Source organism: Ranitomeya variabilis, chromosome 2, assembly GCF_051348905.1.
Source record: "Ranitomeya variabilis isolate aRanVar5 chromosome 2, aRanVar5.hap1, whole genome shotgun sequence".
Classification (NCBI taxonomy): Eukaryota; Metazoa; Chordata; class Amphibia; order Anura; family Dendrobatidae; genus Ranitomeya; species Ranitomeya variabilis.
In genome coordinates this window covers 352,313,062-352,338,674 of record NC_135233.1, presented here as the reverse complement: position 1 = coordinate 352,338,674, position 25,613 = coordinate 352,313,062, and the positions used below count along the sequence as shown (strand labels likewise).

Here is a 25,613-nt window from a genome sequence, read left to right as displayed (position 1 = left end):
AACCCTGCGTCCCCATAGAAAGTTACTTTGTTACTAAGGACAGAAGGCGAACCCGTAGGGGTTAGAGAGTGAGTCCTTAAAGGAGCCGAGTAGAGCGGGCTCAGAGTTCTTTAAACGAAAGGAATGTTATGTCTATACTATGTATAGTAGCGAAAGGCAGTAGGCCCTGGCTGAACGGGGCGGTCCTGTAAAAGAAAGGAGAGGCAGTAGGTCTGGTGCCATAGGGACAGGCGGTCCTGCAGGTTCAAAGTAGGAGAATGTGAAGTTACCTTACCCTGTAATGTGATTATAGGAAGGCCTTTGGTAAACTAAGAGTGTATGTTTCTTAAAGGCAATGTTAATTTATTGTTCCAGAATTTGCACTAAGTAGAATACCCGGTTGGGTAACAGGAGTTATGTATAGCCTGTAATTTATAATGTTGACCATGTTTGTAACGTTAAAAGTGTCCTCACCTCCCATAAAGGGAAGCCTGTTCAAGTATACTTATCGTTTTGCACTCAACAAAATTGCATGTCTTTTTGCTAATCTGTATTGTTGTTTTTCTTCCCAGTCCCGGAGTACTGTGTTTAACCAGGGGGGAGTGCAGCGCCCCAGAGTCCTGGTCGTTGCAGTGCTGTGGCTTCGCCGCTAAGGGGAGCCATGGTACGTTCGATGGCACCGAAGGAGTTCCTCCAATCAGGTATCACAGACACCAATATGTTTCACAGCTGGGCCTCCGGGGGGAGCTAAGGGTGCTATTCATTAGGCCACTCCCCACCATAGTGGGTAAACTGGGGGTCAGGCAGGAAGTTAGAAGAGAACGCTGACGGGATTGAACGGAGCAACACCCTGTGGCAGGGGGTGTTGTGAAGGGAGAGACTGTAGGGTCTCTGCCAGGGGTGGGATCCTGGCAGAGGCTTGGCATTGAAAGAACGTAACGGGTCCGCGCAGGCTCCTGGAAGCGGCGGGACTCAAGAAAGGACTAGAAGCGAGATAGATTGTGCTGAGTGAGAAACGAGATCAAGCAGAAGGAGCATACCAGCAGGGGTTTTGTTGAAAGAGGCAGCACCCTGCTGAGGCGCAATACCGGTGGCCGGAACGCCGAGGGAGTGGATTAGAATACAGCTTCAAGCCATACTCCAAACAGCGGCAGGACAGTCGGTCTCAGGCGGGCTGTCTACCACATATCACCTATGAAGTCTTGGGGGGCAATTGCGGGAGAGGGGCGACTCTAGGGTCCCGGAAGAACTCCAGGCCTACCTGACAAACGGGTGCCATTCCAACCTGAATACAGGGAAGGGGTGGATTACAGAGGAACATCAAATCGAGTTGTGAGGGAACTTAAGAAACAGACACAACCGTTGTGGGGTTACTTTCCGTGAGCACAGCAGGGAAGGACTACAACACATAGCGCTAGAAGGAAGGCACAGATTTCCACCTGTGAGGAGAACTCTGGAGGTGCCATTGGACCGGCCGGACTTGCGTAGCCTGGTGAACCGTGTTCTGGACTGAGGACTCAGAGATCTCCAGTAAAGAGGTAAAGAGACTGCAACCTGGTGTCCTCGTTATTTACCGCGACTTACACCCCACAACCGCACCGCTCCATCGCTACCATTACTACCACCTATTACACTGGACGTCCCCCACTGACGGACAGGGCCACGGACCGGGTCTAGCCACCGTGACAACCCCGAGACTGAGAACTAGAGGCCCGGCTCCGGGTACCCCCTCGGCCCTGCGGCGGTGCGGGGGCGCCGCAAAAGCACTTGGATAATATGGGTAGCCTTAGCGCTTGGCGTATAAATCGCACGTGTGCAATGTGGGAAAACATTGCGCTGCACTCTGACCAGTGTTAGTAAATGAGTCAGTGATCATCTGCAAATTTCTCAGCTCGTTTGGAGGAAAAAAAAATGAAAAAAAAATCTCAGCATGCTGCGATTGCCTGCGAGACTCAGATCGCACTCACCAATGTAATTCAATGGTTGCAGAAAAAAAGAATTTGCATGGCACATGGACCATGCATGTGGCATCCAATTTTTAAGAACACATCTCAAAGGAAACCTGATATTTCATCAGTCACGTACAGTAAATTCATAACCCCGATAGATAGAAATATGTCAGTGAGATATATAATCAGTGCTTCGTGTGTGTAGTTTCTGAACTTGTAAATAGGTAATAAAGAAATAAGTAAATTTAAAAAAATGGTGTGTGTCCCCTTTATTTTTAATAACCAGGTATGGAAAAACAGACTGCTGTGAGCTGGTCTTAGAAGTCTGGTAAGGGGCCAATAACCATGGAGCTTCCCAGTCAATTAATATTAGCTCACAGCTGTCTGAGTAGCATTTACTGGTTATTAAAATTGTGGGAACCCTAAAAACATTATGTAGGGTTCCCGCTTTTTAATAACCAGCAAAGGCTAAACAGACAGCTGCCGGCTGATAATAGGCTGGGAAGGTCCATGGATATTGTCTCCTTCCCAGCCTGATAAGACCAGCCCTCAGCCACCCAAGAAATGGAGCATTCATAAGATGCAAGAATTCTTGTTCTTAGCCTTGGCTCTTCCTGAATGCCCTGATATGTTGGCAATCAAGTTTTGGGTTGATATCAGCTGTGTAATGTTTGATAACATCAATCCCAGGGGTTAGAAATGGAGAGGTATCTATAACACACTCCCATTACTAACCCAGTAGTCAAAAGAAGGAAATGCACACACATACAATCCTTTATTTGTAAAAAGCACTAACAAATTCCCTATTTTACCCATTTATTACCATAAAAAGAAATAATAATCCACAGGGTCCGAAGTTATCCAAATGGAGGTCCCACAAGAATCCCAGGCTTCAGTCAGTCTATGGAGACCCGTTCAGAGAACAAAGATTCATAGACTGGAGCTGCAGCCACTGCAGGTTCTCAAGCTGTGTAGCCCAAGTACCCAGCTGCTGTGCCGAGCATTGACATCAGTAAGGTTATCGTAGTTCACAGCCACTGAACTGTGCCAACCTTACTTATGTCATAATCTGATAGATGTCTCTCCATAACTAACCCCTGGGCTTGATGTCAGCTGACATCAACCCCAAAACCATTACCCCAATTGCCAACGCACCAGAGCAATTTGGAAAAGCCAAGGCTAAGCGCTAGAATTGGTGCATCTAATGGTCTTATTAGGCTTGGAAGGGGACAATATCTATTGACCTTCCCAGCCTATTAATATCAGCCCACAGCTGTCTGATTAGTCTTTCCTGGTTATTAAAAATAGGGGGGATCCCATCTCTTTTTTTTAGGGTCCCCCATTTTTCATAGCCTGTAAAGACCAAGCAGACAGATGTTAGAAAATATTAATAGGCTAGGAAGCTTCATGATTATTGGCCCCTTCCCAGTATAATAAGACCAGCTCACAGCTGTCTTCTTTCCCTTAGCTGGACATTAAAAATAGGGGGAAATCCACACCATTTTTTTTTTCATTTATTTCTTAAAAAGCTCCACAGAGCTTGATAAATATCTGACAGCTATCTCTCTATCTATTTCATCTATATCTTTATATAAGATTGATTTATTAGTTAAAATACTAGCTTTAAATTACATACAGATTACAGTATGTCAAAGATGATGTTAAAAATACATTGCATAAGCATGTCATACAGATGTCATATGGATGGTGTACACCCAGTGCCACCGTGAACCCATTGTTAGAAAAAAATCACCACATGGAATTTGTTGTTTCTTGTCTCTCTGTATTTAAAACTGAAGTCTGCTGTAAATGAAAATGCCTATGATATACACTCACCGGCCACTTTATTAGGTACACCATGCTAGTAACGGGTTGGACCCCCTTTTGCCTTCAGAACTGCCTCAATTCTATGTGGCTTAGATTCAACAAGGTGCTGGAAGCATTCCTCAGAGATTTTGGTCCATATTGACATGATGGCATCACACAGTTGCCGCAGATTTGTCGGCTGCACATCCCAAAGATGCTCCATACAAGGCAGGATGGATCCATGCTTTCATGTTGTTTACGCCAAATTCTGACCCTACCATCCGAATGTCGCAGCAGAAATCGAGACTCATCAGACCAAGCAACGTTTTTCCAATCTTCTACTGTCCAATTTCGATGAGCTTGTACAAATTGTAGCCTCAGTTTCCTGTTCTTAGCTGAAAGGAGTGGTACCCGGTGTGGTCTTCTGCTGCTGTAGCCCATCTGCCTCAAAGTTCGACGCACTGTGCGTTCAGAGATGCTCTTAGGCCTACCTTGGTTGTAACGGGTGGCGATTTGAGTCACTGTTGCCTTTCTATCAGCTCGAACCAGTCTGCCCATTCTCCTCTGACCTCTGGCATCAACAAGGCATTTCCGCCCACAGAACTGCCGCTCACTGGATTTTTTTTCTTTTTCGGACCATTCTCTGTAAACCCTAGAGATGGTTGTGCGTGAAAATCCCAGTAGATCAGCAGTTTCTGAAATACTCAGACCAGCCCTTCTGGCACCAACAACCATGCCACGTTCAAAGGCACTCAAATCACCTTCCTTCCCCATACTGATGCTCGGTTTGAACTGCAGGAGATTGTCTTGACCATGTCTACATGCCTAAATGCACTGAGTTGCCGCCATGTGATTGGCTGATTAGAAATTAAGTGTTAACAAGAAGTTGGACAGGTGTACCTAATAAAGTGGCCGGTGAGTGTAGTATACTTTTGAAAATGCTCCTGAGTACTGACCTTTAGCAATTAGCACAGTTGCAGTGTGTACTTAGCGTTAGCAAAAGCCAGTTATTCACTAAAAAAGGCTTCACAATCTAGTTCAATTGCATCCTCACCTACAGAAAATGGCATCAAGGACTCTTTCCTTTTAAGTTTCCCATTTTCATCCAAAAAGTTTTTGGGGTCAAATATCTCAGGGTTATTGAACTCGGTCATGTCATTGTGTACGCCAGTAAGAACCGAGGTGAACATTGTTCCCTTGAGGTTAGACAAATAGAAAAAAAGCGTTTAAAAAAAATTCTGTATTATGATTGTTAATTTTAATTTTTTTCTTAGCCCAAGTTGGTTTTTACCTTCTTAAATTTATAATTGCGAATCTCAGTATCAATGGTCAATTCATGAGGAAGAGCCAATGGAACCACATCACCAAATCTCTGGACCTCGAAAATAAATGCTTCTGTGTACGGCATATTGAATCTGTCCTCATAATTTGGTGGACGTTGGCCAATTACATTTTCGATCTCATTGTAGACCTTTTCTATAAGAAAATTGCATTTTATATTCAATTTCTCATAATATTACACAGGCTTTCGCAGTTTCATTGGCTTTAGTTGCATACCTGCTATACTGGGGTATTTCATAAGAAGCAAGATTGAAAATCTCAGGGTAGCGCTTACTGATTCTGTCCCAGCAAAAAATAAGATTAATGAATTCATTACCAAACTATTGATATTGTAGATAGTATCTTTAAGCTTCCCTTCCTGAGTTTGAAGAAATAATACAAAGAAGAGAATATATTATTAATCACTTTATAGCACCATTACTTTCTACAATGATTTTCAGACCTCATCATCACAATCCCCATTGGGGCTCACAATCTAAATGACCTATCAGTATGTCTTTGGAGTGAGGGAGGAAACCGGAGAACCCAGAGGAAACCCACTCAAACATGGGGAGAACAAAGAAACTCCTTGCAGATGTTTTCTTTGGGGGAATTTCAACCCTGGACCCCAGCACCTCAAATCAACAGTGCTCATTACTAATCCACCGTACTGCCCATATATAGAATGTACTCAATTATAGAAAATATTGATTCACAATATGTGGATTGAAAGTTGTTGTTTTTTGTTTGATTTTGTACCTTCTCAATTTTAATCAGGTAACAGTCGATAAAATCTCTTGGGTTATTTTTGTCGAAAGTCTTTACATTGTTCTCCATTTTCTCCTTGATAAAGTCTGCCATGACGGTAAAGTTTGCCTTAAGTGTATGGTGACGTCCAGGTATGTACTTCATGACATTCGGATATATGTTATAAAGCTTGAAAAAAGAACAATGACTAAATTAGTTCAAAGGGTTGTTTCCACAATGTTTGCTTCCACATCAGGAGGTGAGGAGCGTCAATGACATCGCATCAACAGATATCTGCCAGGACTTACAATAGGCCCCCCCGAATCCTGGCATTTTTTAGAATGGGACATGTTGGAGCTTGTTCCAGCTAAAAGAACAAGCAAATCTGTTTTTTTTAAGGGGAATTTCCTAAGTAGTTTAATCCCAGCAGGAGGAGAACAGCCATTTTTACAAGAGCAATTCTTGATGCATTAAAAAGTGGAAAACAAGTTATGGCTAACATTTTATTTTATTATAGTTAATATTTTAGATCTTGCATTGATCAACATTTATACATTTTATATCTATATATTTATCTTTAATAACTGTGTTTTGCATTAGCTTTATTAGCCTTATTCATTAAAAAAAATTAGACAGGACGTTGTCAGCTTAAAAATTGTTGAAGACATTGAGAGCTCAATTACACTAGTTTTAGGAAATGTAACAGAATCCATAATTTAAGGCTTTTGTTCTTTAACCCTTTCATGACCTTTGATGTATATTTACGTCAAAAGTTGCATCCCTGCCCATCAAGCGCACATCTTTCCCTGCATATGATGACTGATTTGAACCCAGGACTGCAAGGCTGCAGTGCTAACCGCTGAGCCACTGTGCTGCAACACTATATATGTGAGCCTTAAGAAGCCAATGTCGGACCTGGTTGGCAATTTGGCAATGAATCCGTGATGGCAACACCTTCTGGTCTAATTCTCAAGTTTACATAAGTGAACTCAAATAGTATGTCATTTTTTGTGTGTGTTCAATGTCTCCTATGCAGTTGCCTGATTTGAACAGTATAGAAAATCCTTGTTCGATTTTGAGGATGGTTGGCGAAAACAGACTCAGGAATGTTTTTGAACTGGAGGCCATTGCTCAAGAGAAATGAGCTAAGATTCCTCAGGAATGCTGCCAAAAGTTGGTGTCTGGCTATGCATCACGTGTGCAGCAGGTTATAACAGCCATAGGGATTCTAATAAGTACTAAAGATGCTTGTCATGAAGGGAGTGAATGATTCTGGGACTGAAGTAGCCAATAAGGTAGCATTTTGTGATAAATTTAGAGCATCCACTTGCTATATTAGCTGTGAATAGGTATTGATTGACACAGTATGTAGTATATGCTGACTTATTAGGCTCTGCTAATATTCCCTGTCAATCACTGCTACCATCCATACCAACAAAACATTTTAAAATAGTTCCTTTTCCTCGTTTGCTCTAGTTATGGAAATATCGGAAATATCAGCTAGTCTGCAATACATTTTGGCACAAATGACCCATTTGTAGCAATGAACCATTAGTACGGCGGCTCCAAACAATGGTGCACAGAGGCTATGCTTGGGTGTATTAGAGTTAAATCATAATTGTGAAGTAGATGAAATTTCTGCGTTAATACTTACTACTACCCAGCGTGTGCTTGAAATATGGAAGATTTCTTGAATACATTTCACAACTTTTTGGAAGCTTTTATCCTCATATTCGAACCGGCTACCAAACACCACAGAGCATATCACATTAGACACAGAACGTAACATTGGGTAGTTTGGATTTATTGGTGATCCTAAAGACAAACAAATGAGTAAATCGCCAGCTTGAGGAGCACAGACGAATCCGGTCATGGTTTTTAAATTGAGCACTTAATTGTGTGGAGATCTAGAACTAAGCTTTATTTATAGAAACACTCACATTTTTATGCTCTTAACATATTGCAATCATGTTACATTGCACTGGGTACTTACAATTGCTCATTTTTGCCTTTCAACCCAGTTAATTCTTCTCTTTTCTATTTTCTCTGCTCAATGTAGAAACCGGAAGTCTCTTTTCCCTGCATGAGTCATTCCCCTCTTCAACTCCTGACCAAGCTGCTCCACTCCTCCTCAGCCAGGGACTTTGCAGTGATAGAATTGTAGTTCTAATGATGACTCATACAGGGAAAAAGACTTCTTTTCTACATAAAACTTAGAAGGATTCAGCTAATCTGTTGTTTTTATTCACGTGATGTCATAGACCTAATGGAAAAGAGAAGAATTCAATTGGTAGAAAGGTAAAATGAGCAATTGTAAGTACGATGTGAATACTTTTCTGCCCAATGATGACAAAAGTATTCTAGGAGTGATACCTTTATTGGTTAACCAGAAAATAATATGTTTGCAAGCTTTCAGAGCACAGAGGCTCCTTCTTCAGGCAAGATTACAAATAGATTAATAAGAAAAGCACAACATTTAAAGAATATTACAGGAGGACATTTGTTAGGGGGTGGGAAGTGTGATGAGTCCATAGATAAGCCATGGTAATCCAATTAGGCATTTTCTTACAAATGGAGAGGCAGTGGGAAAAATGTTCTTAGTTATCTGGAGTCCTTCTGGTGGAGGTGTGAATTGTATCCATGTAGTGACTCATAAATCCAGGTGTTAAATTGAGTCCTAGTGTCAACGAATTAAACATATTCATTAGCTTGTATTCCCAATTTTTTCTTTCCCTGTGGTCCTTAAAATTACCTTTTAGTATTAAGACTTTTAAGTCTATGATACTGTGTCCAGGTTCACAGAAATGTTTTCCCACAGGTGTGTCCACTTCATTCCTGACTGTGTGCCTGTGTAAATTCATCCTAGTTTGTAGTCTTTGCATAGTTTCCCCAATATAGATACTTCCAGGGCACCTCGTACATTGTATCATGTACACCACATTGGAGGATGTACAAGAAATGGAACCCATGACCTTATAGTCCTGATTTGTGTTTGGTACACAGACTATATCTGTTGGTAATATGTGGGTACATGTTTTGCATTTTTTATTGTTACAGGGGAATGTGTCAGTCACAGATGGTGATGAGAGGACACTTCTGACAAGCAGATTCCTTAAGTTAGGGGCTGTTTATAGGAGAGAAGTGGTAGTTCTGGGAATATGTATTTCAATTTGTGATCTCTATGGAATATGGGTTGGAGATCAGCACCAATTTTCCTTAGGATGCTCATGTGGGGGTTGTACGTGACCACAAGAGGTACACTGTTGTTATCCTCTCTCAGTTTGTAATCCAGGAGGCGGCTTCTTGGGATCCTTGTAGCCCTGTGGATCTGCTCATCTATTACCAGTGGATGGTATCCTTGTTGTAGGAATGTATTCCTCAGTGATCGCAGCTCAGAGCTTGACTGTAGATGACAGATTTTTTTGTGTCTTGGATGAAAGCTGTTCCATCTAAGATAAGCCGGACGTCCGGTGGGCTTGTGGTAAATGGATGTCCGTATGGCATTGTCCTTGATGTGTATGGTCATGTCCAGAAAATGTATTTGGGTCTTTGAAACTAGGTTTGAGAGACACGGATTGGACATTTTCAAAAATCGCCGACTTTTGGCAAAGTTGGGTTTCGTGAAACCAGACCCGATCCCAGCGTGGGATCGGACTTGCTGTCGGCGATCTTCGCGCCAAAGTCGCGTTTCGTATGACGCTTTCAGCGCCATTTCTCAGCCAATGAAGGTGGACGCAGAGTGTGGGCAGCGTGATGACATAGGTCTCGGTTCCCACCATCTTAGAGAAGGGCATGACAGTGATTGGCATGCTTTCTGCGGCGTCACAGGGGCTATAAAGGGGCGTGCACGCCAACCGCCATCTTTCTTCTGCCGATCTGAGCATAGGGAGAGGTTGCTGCAGCTTTGTCAGAAGCAGGGATATCGTTACGGAGGGAAGATTAACCCCCAAACCGCTTGTGCTGTAGCGATTTCCACTGTCCAACACCACCTTTTCTTTGCAGGGACAGTGGAGGCTAGATTTTTGTGCATCAGCTCTGTAGCTTATAAGGCTCCCTGATAGCTGCATTGCTGTTTGTACGCCGCTGTGCAAACCAACTGCTTTTTTAAAAGCAAAAGTCCTGTTGCTCCTTTCTGCACAGTTCTATTGTTTATTTGTCCACACTTTTGTGTGCAGCAGTCCTTTTTATTGCTGGCTGCCATACTTGTCCTGAGATCATTATAGGGAGATTGTTATTGTAGTACAGTCCCTTTTTTATATATATATTTCCAGCCACTTTCTGCCACTTATACTGTGTAGTGTAATACAGTGGGCCTGAATTTTGAAGCAGTGTCCCACACATAAAAAGGGAGATTAATATTGCCACTAAGTGCATCTACGTCAGTCCTGTTTGTGGTATATCTGCCAGCCACTTTCTGCCACGTACACTGTGTAGTGTACTACAGTGGGCCTGATTTTTGCAGCAGTCTCCCACACATATAGAAAGGGAGATTTAAATTCACAACAAGTTTACATACACCTTCTACCTTGTTTTACAGTACCATATAACGGTTGTTAGTTTGGTTACATTTTCCCAAGAATGAGGAAGTCTGGTGGAAGAGGTTGTGGCCGTGGGCGGTCATTGCCAGCTGGTAATGATGGTGGTGGTGGTGGTGGTGGAGCATCTGGTGGTAATGGGAAAAGCAAAATAGCACTTAAGGCTCGAGTTGTTGAGCCAGCGTCATCGTCTGGCTACACAAGGCCTCGAACGCTCCCTTTTCTGGGAGTAAGAAAACCGCTTTTAAAGCCGGAGCAGCAGGAAAACGTTTTGGCTTTCCTTGCTGACTCAGCCTCTAGCTCTTTCGCCTCCTCTTCGGAAAGTTCAAAATTTAAAAGAAGCGAGTCGTCAGTGGATGCTCCCGATCAGGAACAAGTCACTTCCTTGTGTCCTTCACCCAGAACAACAGTGAAGGATGCGTCAGGCGACACAACAGGTTACTCCATGGAGCTCTTTACACATACCGTGCCTGGGTTAGAAAGGGAAATTGTTAACAGGCCATTACAAGATGAATCGGACATGGAGTGCACAGATGCACAGCCACAGCTAGATTATTATGCTGTTCCATTGACTCAGATCACAACATTGCCCTCACAGTGTACTGAGCCAGAATCTGACCCTGATGAGACTATGGTGCCACATCCCGAATGCTATAGCACCTTACACGGTAACAGAGGAAGGTGCACAGGACATTGAAGAGGAGGTGATAGATGACCCAGTTGTTGACCCCGATTGGCAGCCATTGGGAGAACAGGGTGCTGCTGGCAGTAGCTCTGAAGCGGAGGAGTATGAGCCGCAGCAGGCATCAACATTGCAACAGCTTTCATCTGGCAGGCCCGTATCTGCCCAAAACCATGTGTCAAAACCAAAAACAGTTGTAGGACAGCGTGGCCATCCGGTGAAAGTAGCACAGCGTGCAATGCCTGAAAAGGTATTCGATAGTAGGAAGAGTGCAGTCTGGCAATTTTTTAACCAAGATCCGAATGATCAGTGCAAAGTTATATGTAAGAAATGCTCAAGGACCTTTAGCAGAGGGCAGAATGTCAAAAATTTAAATACAACGTGCATGCGAAGACATTTAACCAGCATGCACTTGCAAGCCTGGACTAACTACCAAACGTCCCGTAACGTAGGTGCACCCGCTCAGAATGAAGCTAGTCAGCAACGCTACATTGCTTCCCTCACTGTAAGCCCACCGTTTAGGACACCACCTGCAGCAAATGTGGAGGTATCGTCGCAAGGCCAAAGCAGTCAGGGAATCACCAGGTTGTTGGTAGGAAACACTGTATGTAGGCCAACAGCAAGAATACCCTCACCAACCCTCTCTCAATCTGCCATGTCCACCACCACCCCCGCTAGTTCCACCATATGCAGCTCTCCAGTCCAGCTCACCCTACAAGAGACTCTCATTAGGAAAAGGAAGTACTCATCCTCTCATCCGCGTACACAGGGTTTGAATGCCCACATTGCTAGACTAATCTCATTAGAGATGATGCCCTACCGGTTGGTTGAAAGCGAAGCTTTCAAAGCCCTGATGGCCTACGCAGTACCACGCTATGACCTACCCAGTCGACACTTCTTTGCGAGAAAAGCCATCCCAGCCCTTCACCAGCATGTCAAAGACCCATTGTCCATGCACTCAGGCAATCAGTCAGTAGAAAGGTGCACCTCACAACAGATGCATGGACCAGTAGGCATGGCCAGGGACGTTACGTGTCCATCACGGCACACTGGGTTAATGTGGTGGATGCAGGGTCCACAGGGGACAGCCATAGTGGGACAGTTCTGCCTAGCCCACGGTCTAGGAAACAGTTGGCTGTAGGCGTTCACCACCCCTCCTCCTCCTCCTCCAGCAAAAGCGAAAGCTCTTCCACAGAGCGCAGTCGCACAACCACTCCAACCGCAGCTGCCAGTGTTGCACACGAGGTGTCCCATTATGGAACAGCTAGTGGTAAGCATCAGCAGGATGTGTTGGAAATGAAGTGTTTGGGCAAAAACAGACACACCGCGGAAGTTCTGGCCGAGTTCTTGCAGCAAGAAATTCATTCATGGCTGGGCAGTGTACATCTTGAGGCAGGCAAGGTAGTCAGTGATAACGGAAGGAATTTTATGGCTGCCATAGCCCTTTCACAACTGAAACACATAGCTTGCCTGGCTTACACCTTGAACCTGGTGGTAGAGTGCTTCCTGAAAAGTTATCCGGGGTTACCAGCCCTGCTCCTGAAGGTGCAAAGACTTTGCTCGCACATCCGCCGGTCACCCGTACACTCCATCCGTATGCAGAACCATCAGCGATCGTTGAAGCTTCCCCAGCACCGCCCAATAATTGACGTTGCAACAAGGTGGAACTCCACACTGCACATGCTTTAGAGGCTGTGTGAACAGAGGCGTGCTGTTATGTATTTGTGGGAGGATACACATACACGGGCAGGCAGTTGGATGGCAGACATGGAGTTGTCAGGTGTGCAGTGGTCGAAGCTACAAGACCTCTGTCAAGTCCTTCAGTGTTTTGAGTAATGCACATGGCTGGTAAGTGCAGATGACGCCATCATAAACATGAGCATCCCACTAATGCGTCTGCTGATGCAAAGTTTGACACACATTAAGGAGCAGGCGTCTGCAGCCGAGGATGAGGGAAGCCTTGATGACAGTCAGCCATTGTCTGCTCAGGGAACTCTCCTGGACGAGGTGGCGGATGAAGAGGAGGATGATGGGGATGAATATTTATGGGAGGAGGAAGCTTCTCAGGGGGCAATAGAAACTGGTGGCGTTGCAAGGTCAGGTACAGGGTTTTTGCGGGAGACAAGTGATGTTGATTTGCCAGAAAGTGCTCCTCAACTCAGCACAAGCAGTGATTTGACACCTGGAACATTGGCCCACATGGCTGATTATGCCTTGCGTATCCTAAAAAGGGACCCCCGCATTGTCAAAATGATGACCGATGACGATTACTGGTTGGCCTGCCTCCTGGATCCATGCTATAAAGGGAAATTGCATAATATCATGCCACATGAGAACCTTGAACAAATATTGGCTACCAAACAAGCAACTCTTGTAGACCGTTTGGTTCAGGCATTCCCAGCACACAGCGGTGGTGATGGTTCTCACACAAGCTGCAGGGGGCAACATGGCAGAGGTGTTAGAGGTGCACAAATCAGAAGTGGCGTTGGACAGAGGGGTTTTATGACCAGATTGTGGAGTGATTTCGCAATGACCGCAGACACGACAGGTACTGCTGCATCAATTCAAAGTGACAGGAGACAACATTTGTCCAGTATGGTTACGAACTATTTTTCCTCCCTTATCAATGTTCTCCCTCACACGTCATTCCTCTTTGATTACTGGGCATCTAAAATAGACACTTGGCCTGAATTGGCAGAATATGCATTACAGGAGCTCACTTGCCCAGCTGCTAGTGTGCTATCAGAAAGAGTCTTCAGTGCTGCTGGTTCAATACTGACCGAAAAAAGGACTCGTCTGGCTACCCAAAATGTTGATGATCTAACCTTCATTAAAATGAACCAATCATGGATTTCTAATTATTTTGCCCCACCTTCCCCTGCTGACACGTAGCTTTCCTGTAAAAAGGTCTTGCTTTTGGACTCCTCTTACTGACTGCTCCAATTCCTCCATTTGCAGCTGCTGAATGTCCACCATAGGCCATTTTTACACCTCCCTAAATGGGCTGACTCCCCCCACGGGGCCGTGGTCACCACTTGGCGAAAGCACCCGTGCGAGTGCCGTTTGCCTGGACAGGTGGGTGTGCCCACTTTTGGCCGACGGCACTGGCACAGGGTCCCTCATAGTACAATGAAGTGTCTCTGGCGGTGGTGGTGCACACCCAGTGTCAGACACACCGTCATAATATGAGGGGCCCTGGGCCAGTACCGCCGCCCACGAGAGAGTGTTCCCCCCCAGCTCAAACAGTGCTCTACCACTTGCAAAACTTACCTCTCACTGCTCCACCACTGTTTAGTCTGTGCTGTAAAATCCTTCAATGGCACTGCCAATACAAATTTGTTGAAATGATAGATGATAGTAAAAATATACAGGGGCCCTGCCCTCCATTTAGACCTGTGAATACTGTGCGCGAACTACCACTGTCTGCTACTCAGCAGTGGAACCCACCCCTGTACCTAGCTTTGCCACCTGTTTATTTAGGAACATTTTTTTTTTGCAGACATTTAGCCTACTTTACTATTTTGGCCAACTTACTTTGTCAGCCACTTCTTCCAGTTGTCCTCCACCAAACAAAGCAGTGCTGCCAGTTTACTCCTGTTACCAGTTTAGAACTGCATTGAGCCTACTTTTTTATTTTAGTCCTAGTAAGTCTGTGCCACTCCTTGCAATCGTCCTCCGCTGACCAAACCAATGCTGCCTGTGTACCCCTGTAACCCATTTTAAACTGCATTGAGCCTACTTTTTTATTTTAGGCCAAGTAAGTCTGCGCCACTCCTTGCAATTGACCTCCGCTCACCAAACCAATGCAGCCTGTGTACCCCTGTAACCCACTTTAAACTGCATAGAGCCTACTTTTTTATTTTAGGCCTAGTAAGTCTGTGCCACTCCTTGCAATCATCCTCCGCTGACCAAACCAATGCTGCCTGTGTACCCCTGTAACCCATTTTAAACTGCATTGAGCCTACTTTTTTATTTTAGGCCTAGTAAGTCTGCGCCACTCCTTGCAATCGTCCTCCGCTGACCAAACCAATGCTGCCTGTGTACCCCTGTAACCCATTTTAAACTGCATAGAGCCTATTTTTTTATTTTAGGCCTAGTAAGTCTGCGCCACTCCTTGCAATCGTCGTCCGCTGACCAAACCAATGCTGCCTGTATACCCCTGTAACCTATTTTAAACTGCATTGAGCCTACTTTTCTATTTTAGGCCTACTACCTGTGTCTGTCTACGCCACTCAATACAGCTGTCCTCCACTGAACAAAGCTGAGCTTCAATCTTCAGGCTTTCAGCCTATAGGAAATTTTAAACTGCTTTTGGCCTACTAGTTTGGTTGGGCCCTACTAACGGTGTCTGCCGCTGCTTGTTGTTGTCCTCCACTGAAAAAAGCTGAGCTTCAATTTTCAGGCTTTCGGCCTAGATCAGATATTAACCCCTTAGTGACGGAGCCAAATTTTTGAAATCTGACCAGTGTCACTTTATGTGGTAATAACTTTGCAACGCTTCAACAAATCCCAGTGATTTTGAGATTGTTTTTTCGTGACACATTATACTTTATGATAATGGTAAATTTAGGTCAATATGTTTTGTGTTTATTTATAAAAAATATCAAAAATTTGAGAAAAAGGTTAAAAAATTATCAATTTTCTAAATTTGAATGATTATTTCTTTAATCCAGATGGTCATACCACAGCAAACCATTAATAAATAACATTTCCCACATGTCTGCTTTACATCAGCTCCATTTGTAAAGTGTTATTTTATTTTTTTAGCATTTTAGGAGGTTTAAAAATGTAGCAGCAATTTTTCATTTTTCCAAGGAAATGTACAAAATTTATTTTTTTAGGGACTTATCCATGTTTGAAGTGACTTTAGGGGTCCTATATTTTGGGAAACCCCCAAACGTGATACTATTTTAAAAACAGCACCCCTCGACATATTGAAAACTACAGTCAGGTAGTTGATTAACCCTTCAGGTGCTTTACAGGAATTAATGCAAAGTGGTATGACAGAAATGAAAATGTGTATTTTTACCACCTAAATGCCGCTAACTTCTGAACAGATTACTACAGCTGTCAGACTCTAAGGCCGCTATTTGGTCATAAATTGCCATCGCAAACATCATGACCACAAAATCCTGAACTGAGGGCACCAGTTTGGATAAAGAGGAAGCTCCCACACTCTGTTAACCATTTATAATGATGTAGTCACTATTGACAGCTGCATCTAAGGGGTTAAACAGATATGTACGGTGACAACACTGATCGTGGCTGATACAGCAAGTTGTCAGCTATAGTGTACAGTCAACAACTGCTGGATTGTCACCTGTATGGGGAGGATATTCTCTTATATCTCTGGTCAGTTAAAAGACGTATTGGCTGTCATTAAGGGGTTAAACTGCATTTGGCCTACTTGTTTGGTTGGGCCCTACTAACGTTGTCTGCCACTCCTTGGTGTTCTCCTCCACTGAACAAAGCTGAGCTTCAATCTTCAGGCTTTCGGCCTATATGAAATTTTAAACTGCATTTGGCCTACTACTTTGGTTGGGCCCTTCTAACAGTGTCTGCCGCTGCTTGTTGTTGTCCTCCACTGAAAAAAGCTGAGCTTCAATTTTCAGGCTTTCGGCCTAGATCAGATATTAAACTGCATTTGGCCTACTTGTTTGGTTGGGCCCTACTAACGGTGTCTGCCGCTCCTTGCTTTTCTCCTCCACTGAACAAAGCTGAGCCTCAATTTTCATCCTGTGTCGAATATTAAACTGCATTTGGCCTACTTGTTTGGTTGGGCCTACTAACGGTGTCTGCCGCTCCTTGGTGTTCTCCTCCACTGAACAAAGCTGAGCTTCAATCTTCAGGCTTTCAGCCTATATTTTGAATATGAAACTGCATTTGGCCTACTAGTTTGGTTGGGCCTACTAACGGTGTCTGCCGCTCCTTGGTGTTCTCCTGTGCTTTTCCCCTATGCTTCAATCTTCAGGCTTTCGGCCTATATTTACAATATGAAACTGTATTTGGGCTACTTGTTTGGTTGGGCCTACTAACGGTGTCTGCCACTCCTTGCTTTTCTCCTCCACTGAACAAAGCAGTGCCACCTGTTTACTCCTGTTACCAATTTTGAACTTCATTTGGCCAACTTTATTATTTGGGCCTACTAACTGTGTCTGCCACTCATTACAGTTGTCCTCCACTGAACAAAGCAATGCCGCCTGGTTAGTCCTGTTACCAATTTTGAACTGCATTTAGCCTAGTTACTTATTTGGGCCTACTCACTGTGGCAGCCTCTCATTACAGTTGTCCTCCACTGAACAAAGCCATGCCGCCTGGTTAGTCCTGTTACCAATTTTGAACTGCATTTAGCCTACTTTATTCTTTGGGCCAATATCTGTGTTTCCTCCTCATCCTGCCCATTGCCCAGCCACTGCTAGATGAGTCTGCTGGTACAGTGACCCAGAACACTACATTCCCCTTACACTCTACACAGCCAGTATCTGACCCTGCTGAAAGTCTGGTTCCCCTTCCCGCATACTATACCACCTTACACGGGGACAAAGAGGAAGGTGCAGATGAAAGTGCAGGTTCCTTCATCAGGTGGGGGGGCATACTTGTTGGCGACATCACTGGCACAGGGCCCCTCATAGTACGCAAAAGTGTCTCTGCCGGTGGGAGGCGCCCCCGCCGTCAAACACACCGCCGTACTTTGAGGGGCCCTGTGCCAGTGCCAATGCGAATGAGTGTGCCCCCCCACTTGCTCAGGATCACAGCACTTGCAAACTTGAAATACTTACCTCTCCCTGCTCCACCGCCGTGACGTAGTCCGCGTTTCCTGGGCCCACGAAAAACTTGAGCCAGCCCTACCCCCCCCCCCAACTTTAGCCAAATGACCCCCAATTTTCAATGCCTAACTATTATTATAAGGTAAATTAAGATTGACAAGCTTAAGTAACAAGAATTGATGTTTTTGGCATTAAAATGGGCACTGTGGGTGTTTTCCTGTCCTCCACTCACTGCCGACTTTGCTTCCCCATTGACTTGCATTAGGTTTCGTGTTTCAGTCGGATCCCCGACTTTTCGAAATAATCGGCCGATTTCACCCGACCCGTCTTTTGACAAAGTCGGGTTTCGTGAAACCCGACTCGATCCTAAAAAAGTAAAAGTCGCTCAGCTCTATTTGAAACGTTTGTAAGAAAATGCCTAATTGGATTACCATGGCTTATCTATGGACTCATCACACTTTCCACCACCTAACAAATGTCCTCCTGTAATATTCTTTAAATGTTGTGCTTTTTTCTTATTAATCTATTTGTAATCTTGCCTAAAGAAGGAGCCTCTGTGCCCTGAAAGCTTGCAAACATATTATTTTCTGGTTAGCCAATAAAGTATCACTCCTAGAATACTTCTGTCATCATTGGGCAGAAAAGTATTCACATCGATTTTTCTGGCTAACACGGTACCACAATACAATTTGTTACTGTACATCAATTGTAAGTACAAAATTCCATATAATATTATTTTTGCAATATATTAGGAGGATAAAAACTTTGATTCGAGTGCTTCTTTAACAAGCAGCACAGTGAATGCTTCAAAGATTGGGGGAAACATGATATAATATATATGGGTAACTTAACTTAGAAACATTGGGAACCACAGAATTTTTTGTAACGTAGAGCATCATGTGTTCAACATAAGCAAGATATCTTACTAGAAACCTGCCATCGATGTAACAGCTTTATGGTCAACCGGGCAAAACTTCCAATACTTACAGATTTAAAAACAAAAAGAAAGGGTACATTTTGTGTGACATACTCCACTAAAGCCATAGAGAAAAGGGTATAGAAATTATTATCAGAGCTATTGAACTTTACCATTAGCTTTTCTCAGAACTTCAGTCAGATACGTAGCCTCTTCCCGTATCCTCTCCTCAAAACTCTGCTTTCCAACGCCAAAACTACCCAGGGTCTGCAACACAAAACGTCTCATCTCCTTCCATTTCTCACCATTACTGAATGCAATTTCTGTCATACAAGAGAATAAAATATATTATATCGAAGCGAATTCCACAGATTCATTCTGTTAAAAGATACATGCAAGCCAATAAGAATTCTCCCTTAGAAAACTCAAGGGACAACCCACAAGGATCAATGGATAATCAAGATTAACATTTTTCAAAGGCAAAAAGAACTGTAGAAGTCCATAAAAAAATCAATTGTTTAGTCCAACAACATGTGAGATTTAATAGATGTCTACTGTGAGTACGCAAAATATGTTATTCTTTTTATCATTCTATTGAAAACAAAAATGTTCATTAAAAATAAAACATCGTTTTGGTAAAAAATTATTTTATGGCTGTTAACTAGTGTAAATTCACCCAGTGTGTCCCTGTGCAAGACTGGACACAAATCATACTTTTTTTTTAGCACAAATCCACTGTTTCAATGATTACTAATTTAAATACTCTATTGGTTCATTCTTATTTAAGCAAGATCAGCCTCTCAATCAGAACCTCATTTACCCAGGGAGTCTCTTGAGGAACAAAGTATGGACAACCTAATAATTCTTATAAAAAAATGTGCAATACTTAATATTTCCTGTGGTAGCGCTGTAGGGAAACTGATTTCAACACAGTAATTACAGCTGATGGCTGGGGTTGCAAGCAGAGAGATGTCCTCTGACCAGCTTCCCGCTGGAGCTTTCTTACTAAGTCTTAGATGAACAAACCCTTTAAATGCAAGATATTGGCCAAGCTCCTTCAATAAATTTGTTTAATTCTTCTAAGTCCTCAAAATGAATACTGTGGGAAAAGATCCATCAAGTATGATGAAATCAATAATACAGAAGGATCAAACAGTAAATGATACTTACTGTAACTCAATACTCACCTTCTCCTTTGGTAAAGTCGTGGAATGAAGCATAATAAGCTCGACCACTGAACTCTTCTGCTTTGTCAATGAAAGTTTCTTTGAGGGCTTTATAACTGCAAAGAATGATTACTGGTTGGGTCCCCTCATATACTGTAAATATGTCACCATATTTTTTCGACAACTAGGAGAAAATAGAGAATTTGTTCAACATAACAAGTTTCGATCTTATTGGATACTTTGATAATGTTCCTTTCATGGTCCAAGAAAATTCCACACTTCTCTCGGACTGGCCAAACATAATGAAGGTGGTACTTAAGTAATATTCAAAACAAGGTCTGACTGTGCAAGTGTACACTTAAACATTAAAAAAATGTTATCAATAAATCATTTGTCCTATTCAAGAGTCTCACTATAGCTTTGCGAACTACAAATATATTGACTTCATTTCTTGGTCAATCAATTTCCTAAAAGAAGCCTTACACTTTGGTGTGGAGAGTTGTTTTCCATCTCTACTCACTTTCATGAGTGACTTTACAATATCACCAAAGTCCATCAGATGAAGAGTGCCAATGATGGGTAGAGGAGTTGGTCCTGGAGGCAGCTTGGATTTTTCCAGCAATATTTTAGTATAATTAGCCATCACGCTGGTTATAAGAATTACCAAAAGGACGGTAGCTATAGTGTAGAAATCCATTCTGTGGATATAAATTCAGTGTTACAATTTATAATTTTATAATGCCCATTGTTTCCACTGCATTCATGTCCATAAATTTATCATTGAAGATTGATCTGAAAAGCCAGCAGAAATTTCAACTGTCACCAAAATGCAGTTGCAAAAGACGTAGGGTGAAGGGTTTCCTAAGGCTAAATTCACATTGCATTAAAGCAGCACATGCGTTAAGCGGGCTGCGTCCACTCAAGTGCCGACATGCCATTTCGCTAGCACAGATAGAGCTAGCAGATGCTCTATCTGAGCTAGCGGTGACAAACCCAGAAATGCTGCAGCCTGTGTCCGAGGGTCCGTTACTCAATGATGGCACATGGCTAGCGCACACCCATTGTGGGCGTGCACTAGCGATGCACCCAAAATAGTGCTTAATGGCAGCGTTAACGGACTGCGTTACACCGCGTTATGCCGCGGTGTAACGCAGTCCATCTAACACACTGCTTAAACATAATGTGAACCCAGCCTAAAACTTGTTAAAACTATCTCACTTCAAACCATCTGGGTGGGAAGGATTTAGTGCTTTTTTTATCCCCCTCATCACCAACACCAATTATTTCTATGATCACTTTGTTAACTTCTTGCAACTTTGTAGGAATTGAGTTCCATGTCTAGGCTCACCAATGTGGCCTGGGCATCTTCTATGAATGGGTCTTATAATAACTATGTGATCTACCATTATGGTGCCCTGTTTTTTGTCGTCAACAGGTCACAATATAGATCTCAGCAAGTGCTACTCTTAGGTGCGCTTATGACGGGTTACAACTCTACACTAGCAGCTTCGTTTGACAGTTTGCCTGCCCTACCTGTCTCTGCTTCTGTCACTGGGTGGCACAGTGTTCTCATTGGAGGCGACAACTCTAGTTGTGTTCCCTCGGGAACTTGTAGTTTAATTCAGGCTGGGAGTTTGAGAGTTAAATTTTGTCGGTGTTTGCTCACTGAGTGGCCTGGGTGGGGCTGCAAGCTATTTAAGCTAATGAAACCCTGCTGTCCACTGCCAGTTATAGTTTGACTAGCTTCCATGAACTTCTGGTTATTCTGCTTGAATCCTCTGTAGACATTCCAGATTCTGAATTCAAATAATTTTTTCATTGCTTTCCTGCCTTACGATTTTGTCCCTGCACAGACGTCCTGGTTCTTACCTGGCTACTGGTCAATATTTCTGCCTCTGGATTGCTATCCCACTCAGTAGACATCCCACTGTAAGACCAGATACCAATTCAGAAGTAAAAAGTTAAGGCCAGGTTCCCTTTGGAATCTGACAGATGGAGTGGCTAACGCCAAGTCTGTACGATAGATTATCCAGGAAAAATGAAGCTTTCACAAAGAAAAATATACAATTATATACATATATATGCATATATATTTATATATACAGGATAGATAGATAGATAGATAGATAGATAGATAGATAGATAGATAGATAGATAGATAGATAGATATTGCAACTTCTTACACTCTAAGCCTCCACGTAGAAGAGACACCAAAATTAGAAGTTGTTGGGATCACACAAGTGCTTTTAAAACCCATGTTTACTTCAAACTATGCACTATGCCATTGCGTCCCTGACAATGGCGCAGACGGCTCTGCTGATGCTGTTGCGGTGGCTGGTGCAGCACATCCATTGCTGAGGCTGCTACGAGGCACCGTCATATTGTGACAATCATCTTATATTCTAGGATAGTCTTGCCACACCCACATTTACTCTGGCAAACACAGCGCACTCGCAGACCCCGATCATGGTATCAGTTTCCCGCACTCTGCATTGCCAGGGTGTGCCAGATATTCCATGGTGGCCATGCTTTCTCATGCACTCATCACTGTGGAGCACCAGATCTTTCACCAGCAGACCCAGCAGCATGTCCCGGCGCACTCAGCACAGGGTACGCCTACAGCCTCCGCTTGCACACCGCTGCACACCCTGCCCTCCTGGCATGGAGACTGTGTGATCAGCAGCAGGCAATAATGGAATTTCAGCTGCAGCACATGTAAGATGGGGCCAGGGCTGTAGTCATGGCCAACAGTAAACCCTGTATCACGCGCTGGCCCCTTCCCTTCTGAGTACCTCATTGCTGCTCCTCTACGCCATCTGGGTTCTCCCGGTAAGGGGTTATTTCATCTGCAGACAGTTCCACAAATAAAGAGTCACAGTCCGATTCACTTTAACGTCAACTCTTTTACTCAGCACGACATCATCCAGGGCACAATCAATCACAGCAATTGGCAACGCTTTCCTTTGCCTCTTCTCTCTGCCGCTAAGCCTGACCCCGGGACGGACCGCATCCTCCTTTCCCTCAGTGTCCTCAATGCCCAGAATTTCTGCTTCTTATGGGGGTATTCTCTGCCATTTCGCCCTGGTCCTAAGAATAGCGTCCCACCAAAAATCTGCCACATGTTGGATTACTTGCTCCTGTTCTGCTTAGCCTTCTTCCTCAGTGCTCCAGCCCCAGTCACTCTGCGTGAGCTAGCTCTTCTGCTACTGTACTCTCTCCTGTGCTCTGGCCCCCTGGATGCTAGATGCTAGGCCCACTATTCTTGTAATTTCACATGGCACGGTGTCGCCCTGGGCTAGACAGCCCTAGTGAGCTACACGGGTGCCCCGGTCCCAACTGACTAAAACTGGGAAGACCTCTCTAACTTATCCCACTGTGCCCCTCCTACGTTAACTATTTCCTATCTTAAAGGGACTCTGTCACCTGAATTTGGAGGGAACAATTTTCAGCCATAGAGGCGGGGTTTTCGGCTGTTTGATTCACCCTTTCCTTTCCCGCTGGCTGCAATATTGGATTGAAGTTCATTCTCTGTCCCCCGTAGTACATGCCTGCACAAGGCAATCTTGCCTTGTGCAGGCATGTACTACGGAGGACAGAGAATGAACTTCAATCCAATATTGCAGCCAGCATGCAGCCAACCATGATCTGAGGGCACCAATTGGGATAAAGAGGAAGCCCCCACACTCTGTTAACCATTTATATGATGTAGTCACTATTCACAGCAGCATCTAAGGGGTTAAACAGATATGGACAATGCAAATACTGATCGTGGCTGATGCAGCAAATTGTCAGCTATAGTGTACAGCTGACAGCTGCTGGATTGTCACCTGTATGGGGATGCTATTCTCTTATATCTCAGGTCAGTTAAAAGACGTATTGGCGGTCATTAAGGGGTTAAAGAACTTTCCAAAGACTCTCCCTTAAAAATATTTTCCATTTTACTGCAGCTGAATGTTTGTACATTCATTAACTAGCTGAGTGCTCTGCAAAAAGGTTACAAATCCTGATCCAAGTCCTGATGGCTCTTTCTCTCTGATCTATCCCTCCTTCTCTAAACGATAAACATAGCAGTAGAGAAATTGTTGCAAACAAACCTTCACAGCCTGACGATAGAAGAAAATATCTATAGCCTCAGGGAAAGTAGAGATAATATGCCATGAAAAAAAAGGAAAGTCCATAAAAAGGAAATAAATTCAGGATAAAAGCTGTGCTGGTGTTTGAGCTAATGACAATAGCAGCACCCTTGACACACAGATCTCACATCCAGCATGTATTACTGTGAGAGACATTCACAAATGATAAAAATCTGTAACTTGGATCAGATAGCAAACTGCATATCAGGAGGTTTGAGAATGAAAGATCGCAGACTGGAACTTGCAATTTTATGAACTAATGTTAACCACTAACATATGTAACCTTTTCTTTTGTTAAAGATGTCCATATATATAGAAAAAACACCAGCACACTTTTTCTGTGCCAAACAGTGAAGAAGCACTTCATGCCACCGCCCCAGCGTTTGTAGATATAAGTTAAAGGCAGGGGCTGGCTGGCACTTTTCAGCCTGGGGGGCAATCACAAGGCAGTGGCCCTTCAGTTGCGGTGGCCCTCCTTTTCCCTGCTTACCTCTGACCATTGCATTAAAGCAGCAGACATAACAGGCTTTAAAAACATGCTGGTATAGAGATATGGGAGCAGAACCGAGCTTACTACAGAGATATGGTAGCAGAACCGAGTTTACTACAGAGATATGGGAGCAGAACCGAGCTTACTACAGAGATAAGGGAGCAGAACGGAGTTTACTACAGAGATAAGTGAGCAGAACAAAGGTTACTACAGAGACATGGGAGCAGAACAGAGCTTACTACAGAGATAAAGGAGCAGAACCGAGCTTACTACAGAGATAAAGGAGCAGAACCGAGCTTACTACAGAGATAAATGAGCAGAACCGAGCTTACTACAGAGATAAAGGAGCGGAACTGAGCTTACTACAGAGATAAGGGAGCAGAACAGAGCTTACTATGAGATAAGGGAGCAGAACTGATCTTACTCCAGAGAAAAGGGAGCAGAACTGATCTTACTCCAGAGATAAGGGAGCAGAACTGATCTTAAGGCCCCGTCTCACACAGCGACGCTGCAGCGATACAGACAACGATGCTGATCGCTGCAGCGTCGCTGTGTGGTCGCTGTGTGGTCGCTGGGGAGCTGTCACACAGACAGCTCTCTCCAGCGACCAACGATCAGGGGAACGACTTCGGCATCGTTGAAACTGTCTTCAACGATGCCGAAGTCCCCCTGCAGCACCCGGGTAACCAGGGTAAACATCGGGTTACTAAGCGCAGGGCCGCGCTTAGTAACCCGATGTGTACCCTGGTTACCAGCGTAAATGTAAAAAAAAACAAACACTACATACTCACCATCTGTTGCCCGTCAGGTCCCTTTCCGTCTGCTTCCTGCTCTGACTGAGCCGCCGTACAGTGAGAGCTGAGAGCAGAGCGCAGCGGTGACGTCACTGCTGTGCTCTCACTTTACGGTGGCTCAGTCAGAGCAGGAAGCAGACGCCAAGGGACCTGACGGGCAACAGATGGTGAGTATGTAGTGTTTGGTTTTTTTTACATTTACGCTGGTAACCAGGGTAAACATCGGGTTACTAAGCGCGGCCCTGCGCTTAGTAACCCGATGTTTACCCTGGTTACCAGTGAAGACATCGCTGGATCGGTGTCACACACACCGATTCAGCGATGTCAGC

General features: G+C 43.9%; 1 protein-coding gene across 1 annotated transcript in view; it reads right to left on the bottom strand.

Annotated features, from left to right (window-relative positions):
- Positions 1-25,613, bottom strand: part of LOC143805867 (cytochrome P450 2F2-like) — a 64,754-nt gene that overhangs the window by 7,223 nt on the left and 31,918 nt on the right. The window contains exons 2-9 of the mRNA XM_077285599.1: positions 20,388-20,565; positions 19,889-20,051; positions 18,875-19,024; positions 7,456-7,616; positions 5,814-5,990; positions 5,292-5,433; positions 5,026-5,210; positions 4,789-4,930 (exon numbers count right to left, since the gene is read on the bottom strand). Of these exons, the coding sequence (XP_077141714.1) occupies positions 4,789-4,930; positions 5,026-5,210; positions 5,292-5,433; positions 5,814-5,990; positions 7,456-7,616; positions 18,875-19,024; positions 19,889-20,051; positions 20,388-20,564 (1,297 nt within the window). The 5' untranslated portion in view covers position 20,565. The remainder of the gene's footprint in view (positions 1-4,788; positions 4,931-5,025; positions 5,211-5,291; positions 5,434-5,813; positions 5,991-7,455; positions 7,617-18,874; positions 19,025-19,888; positions 20,052-20,387; positions 20,566-25,613) is intronic.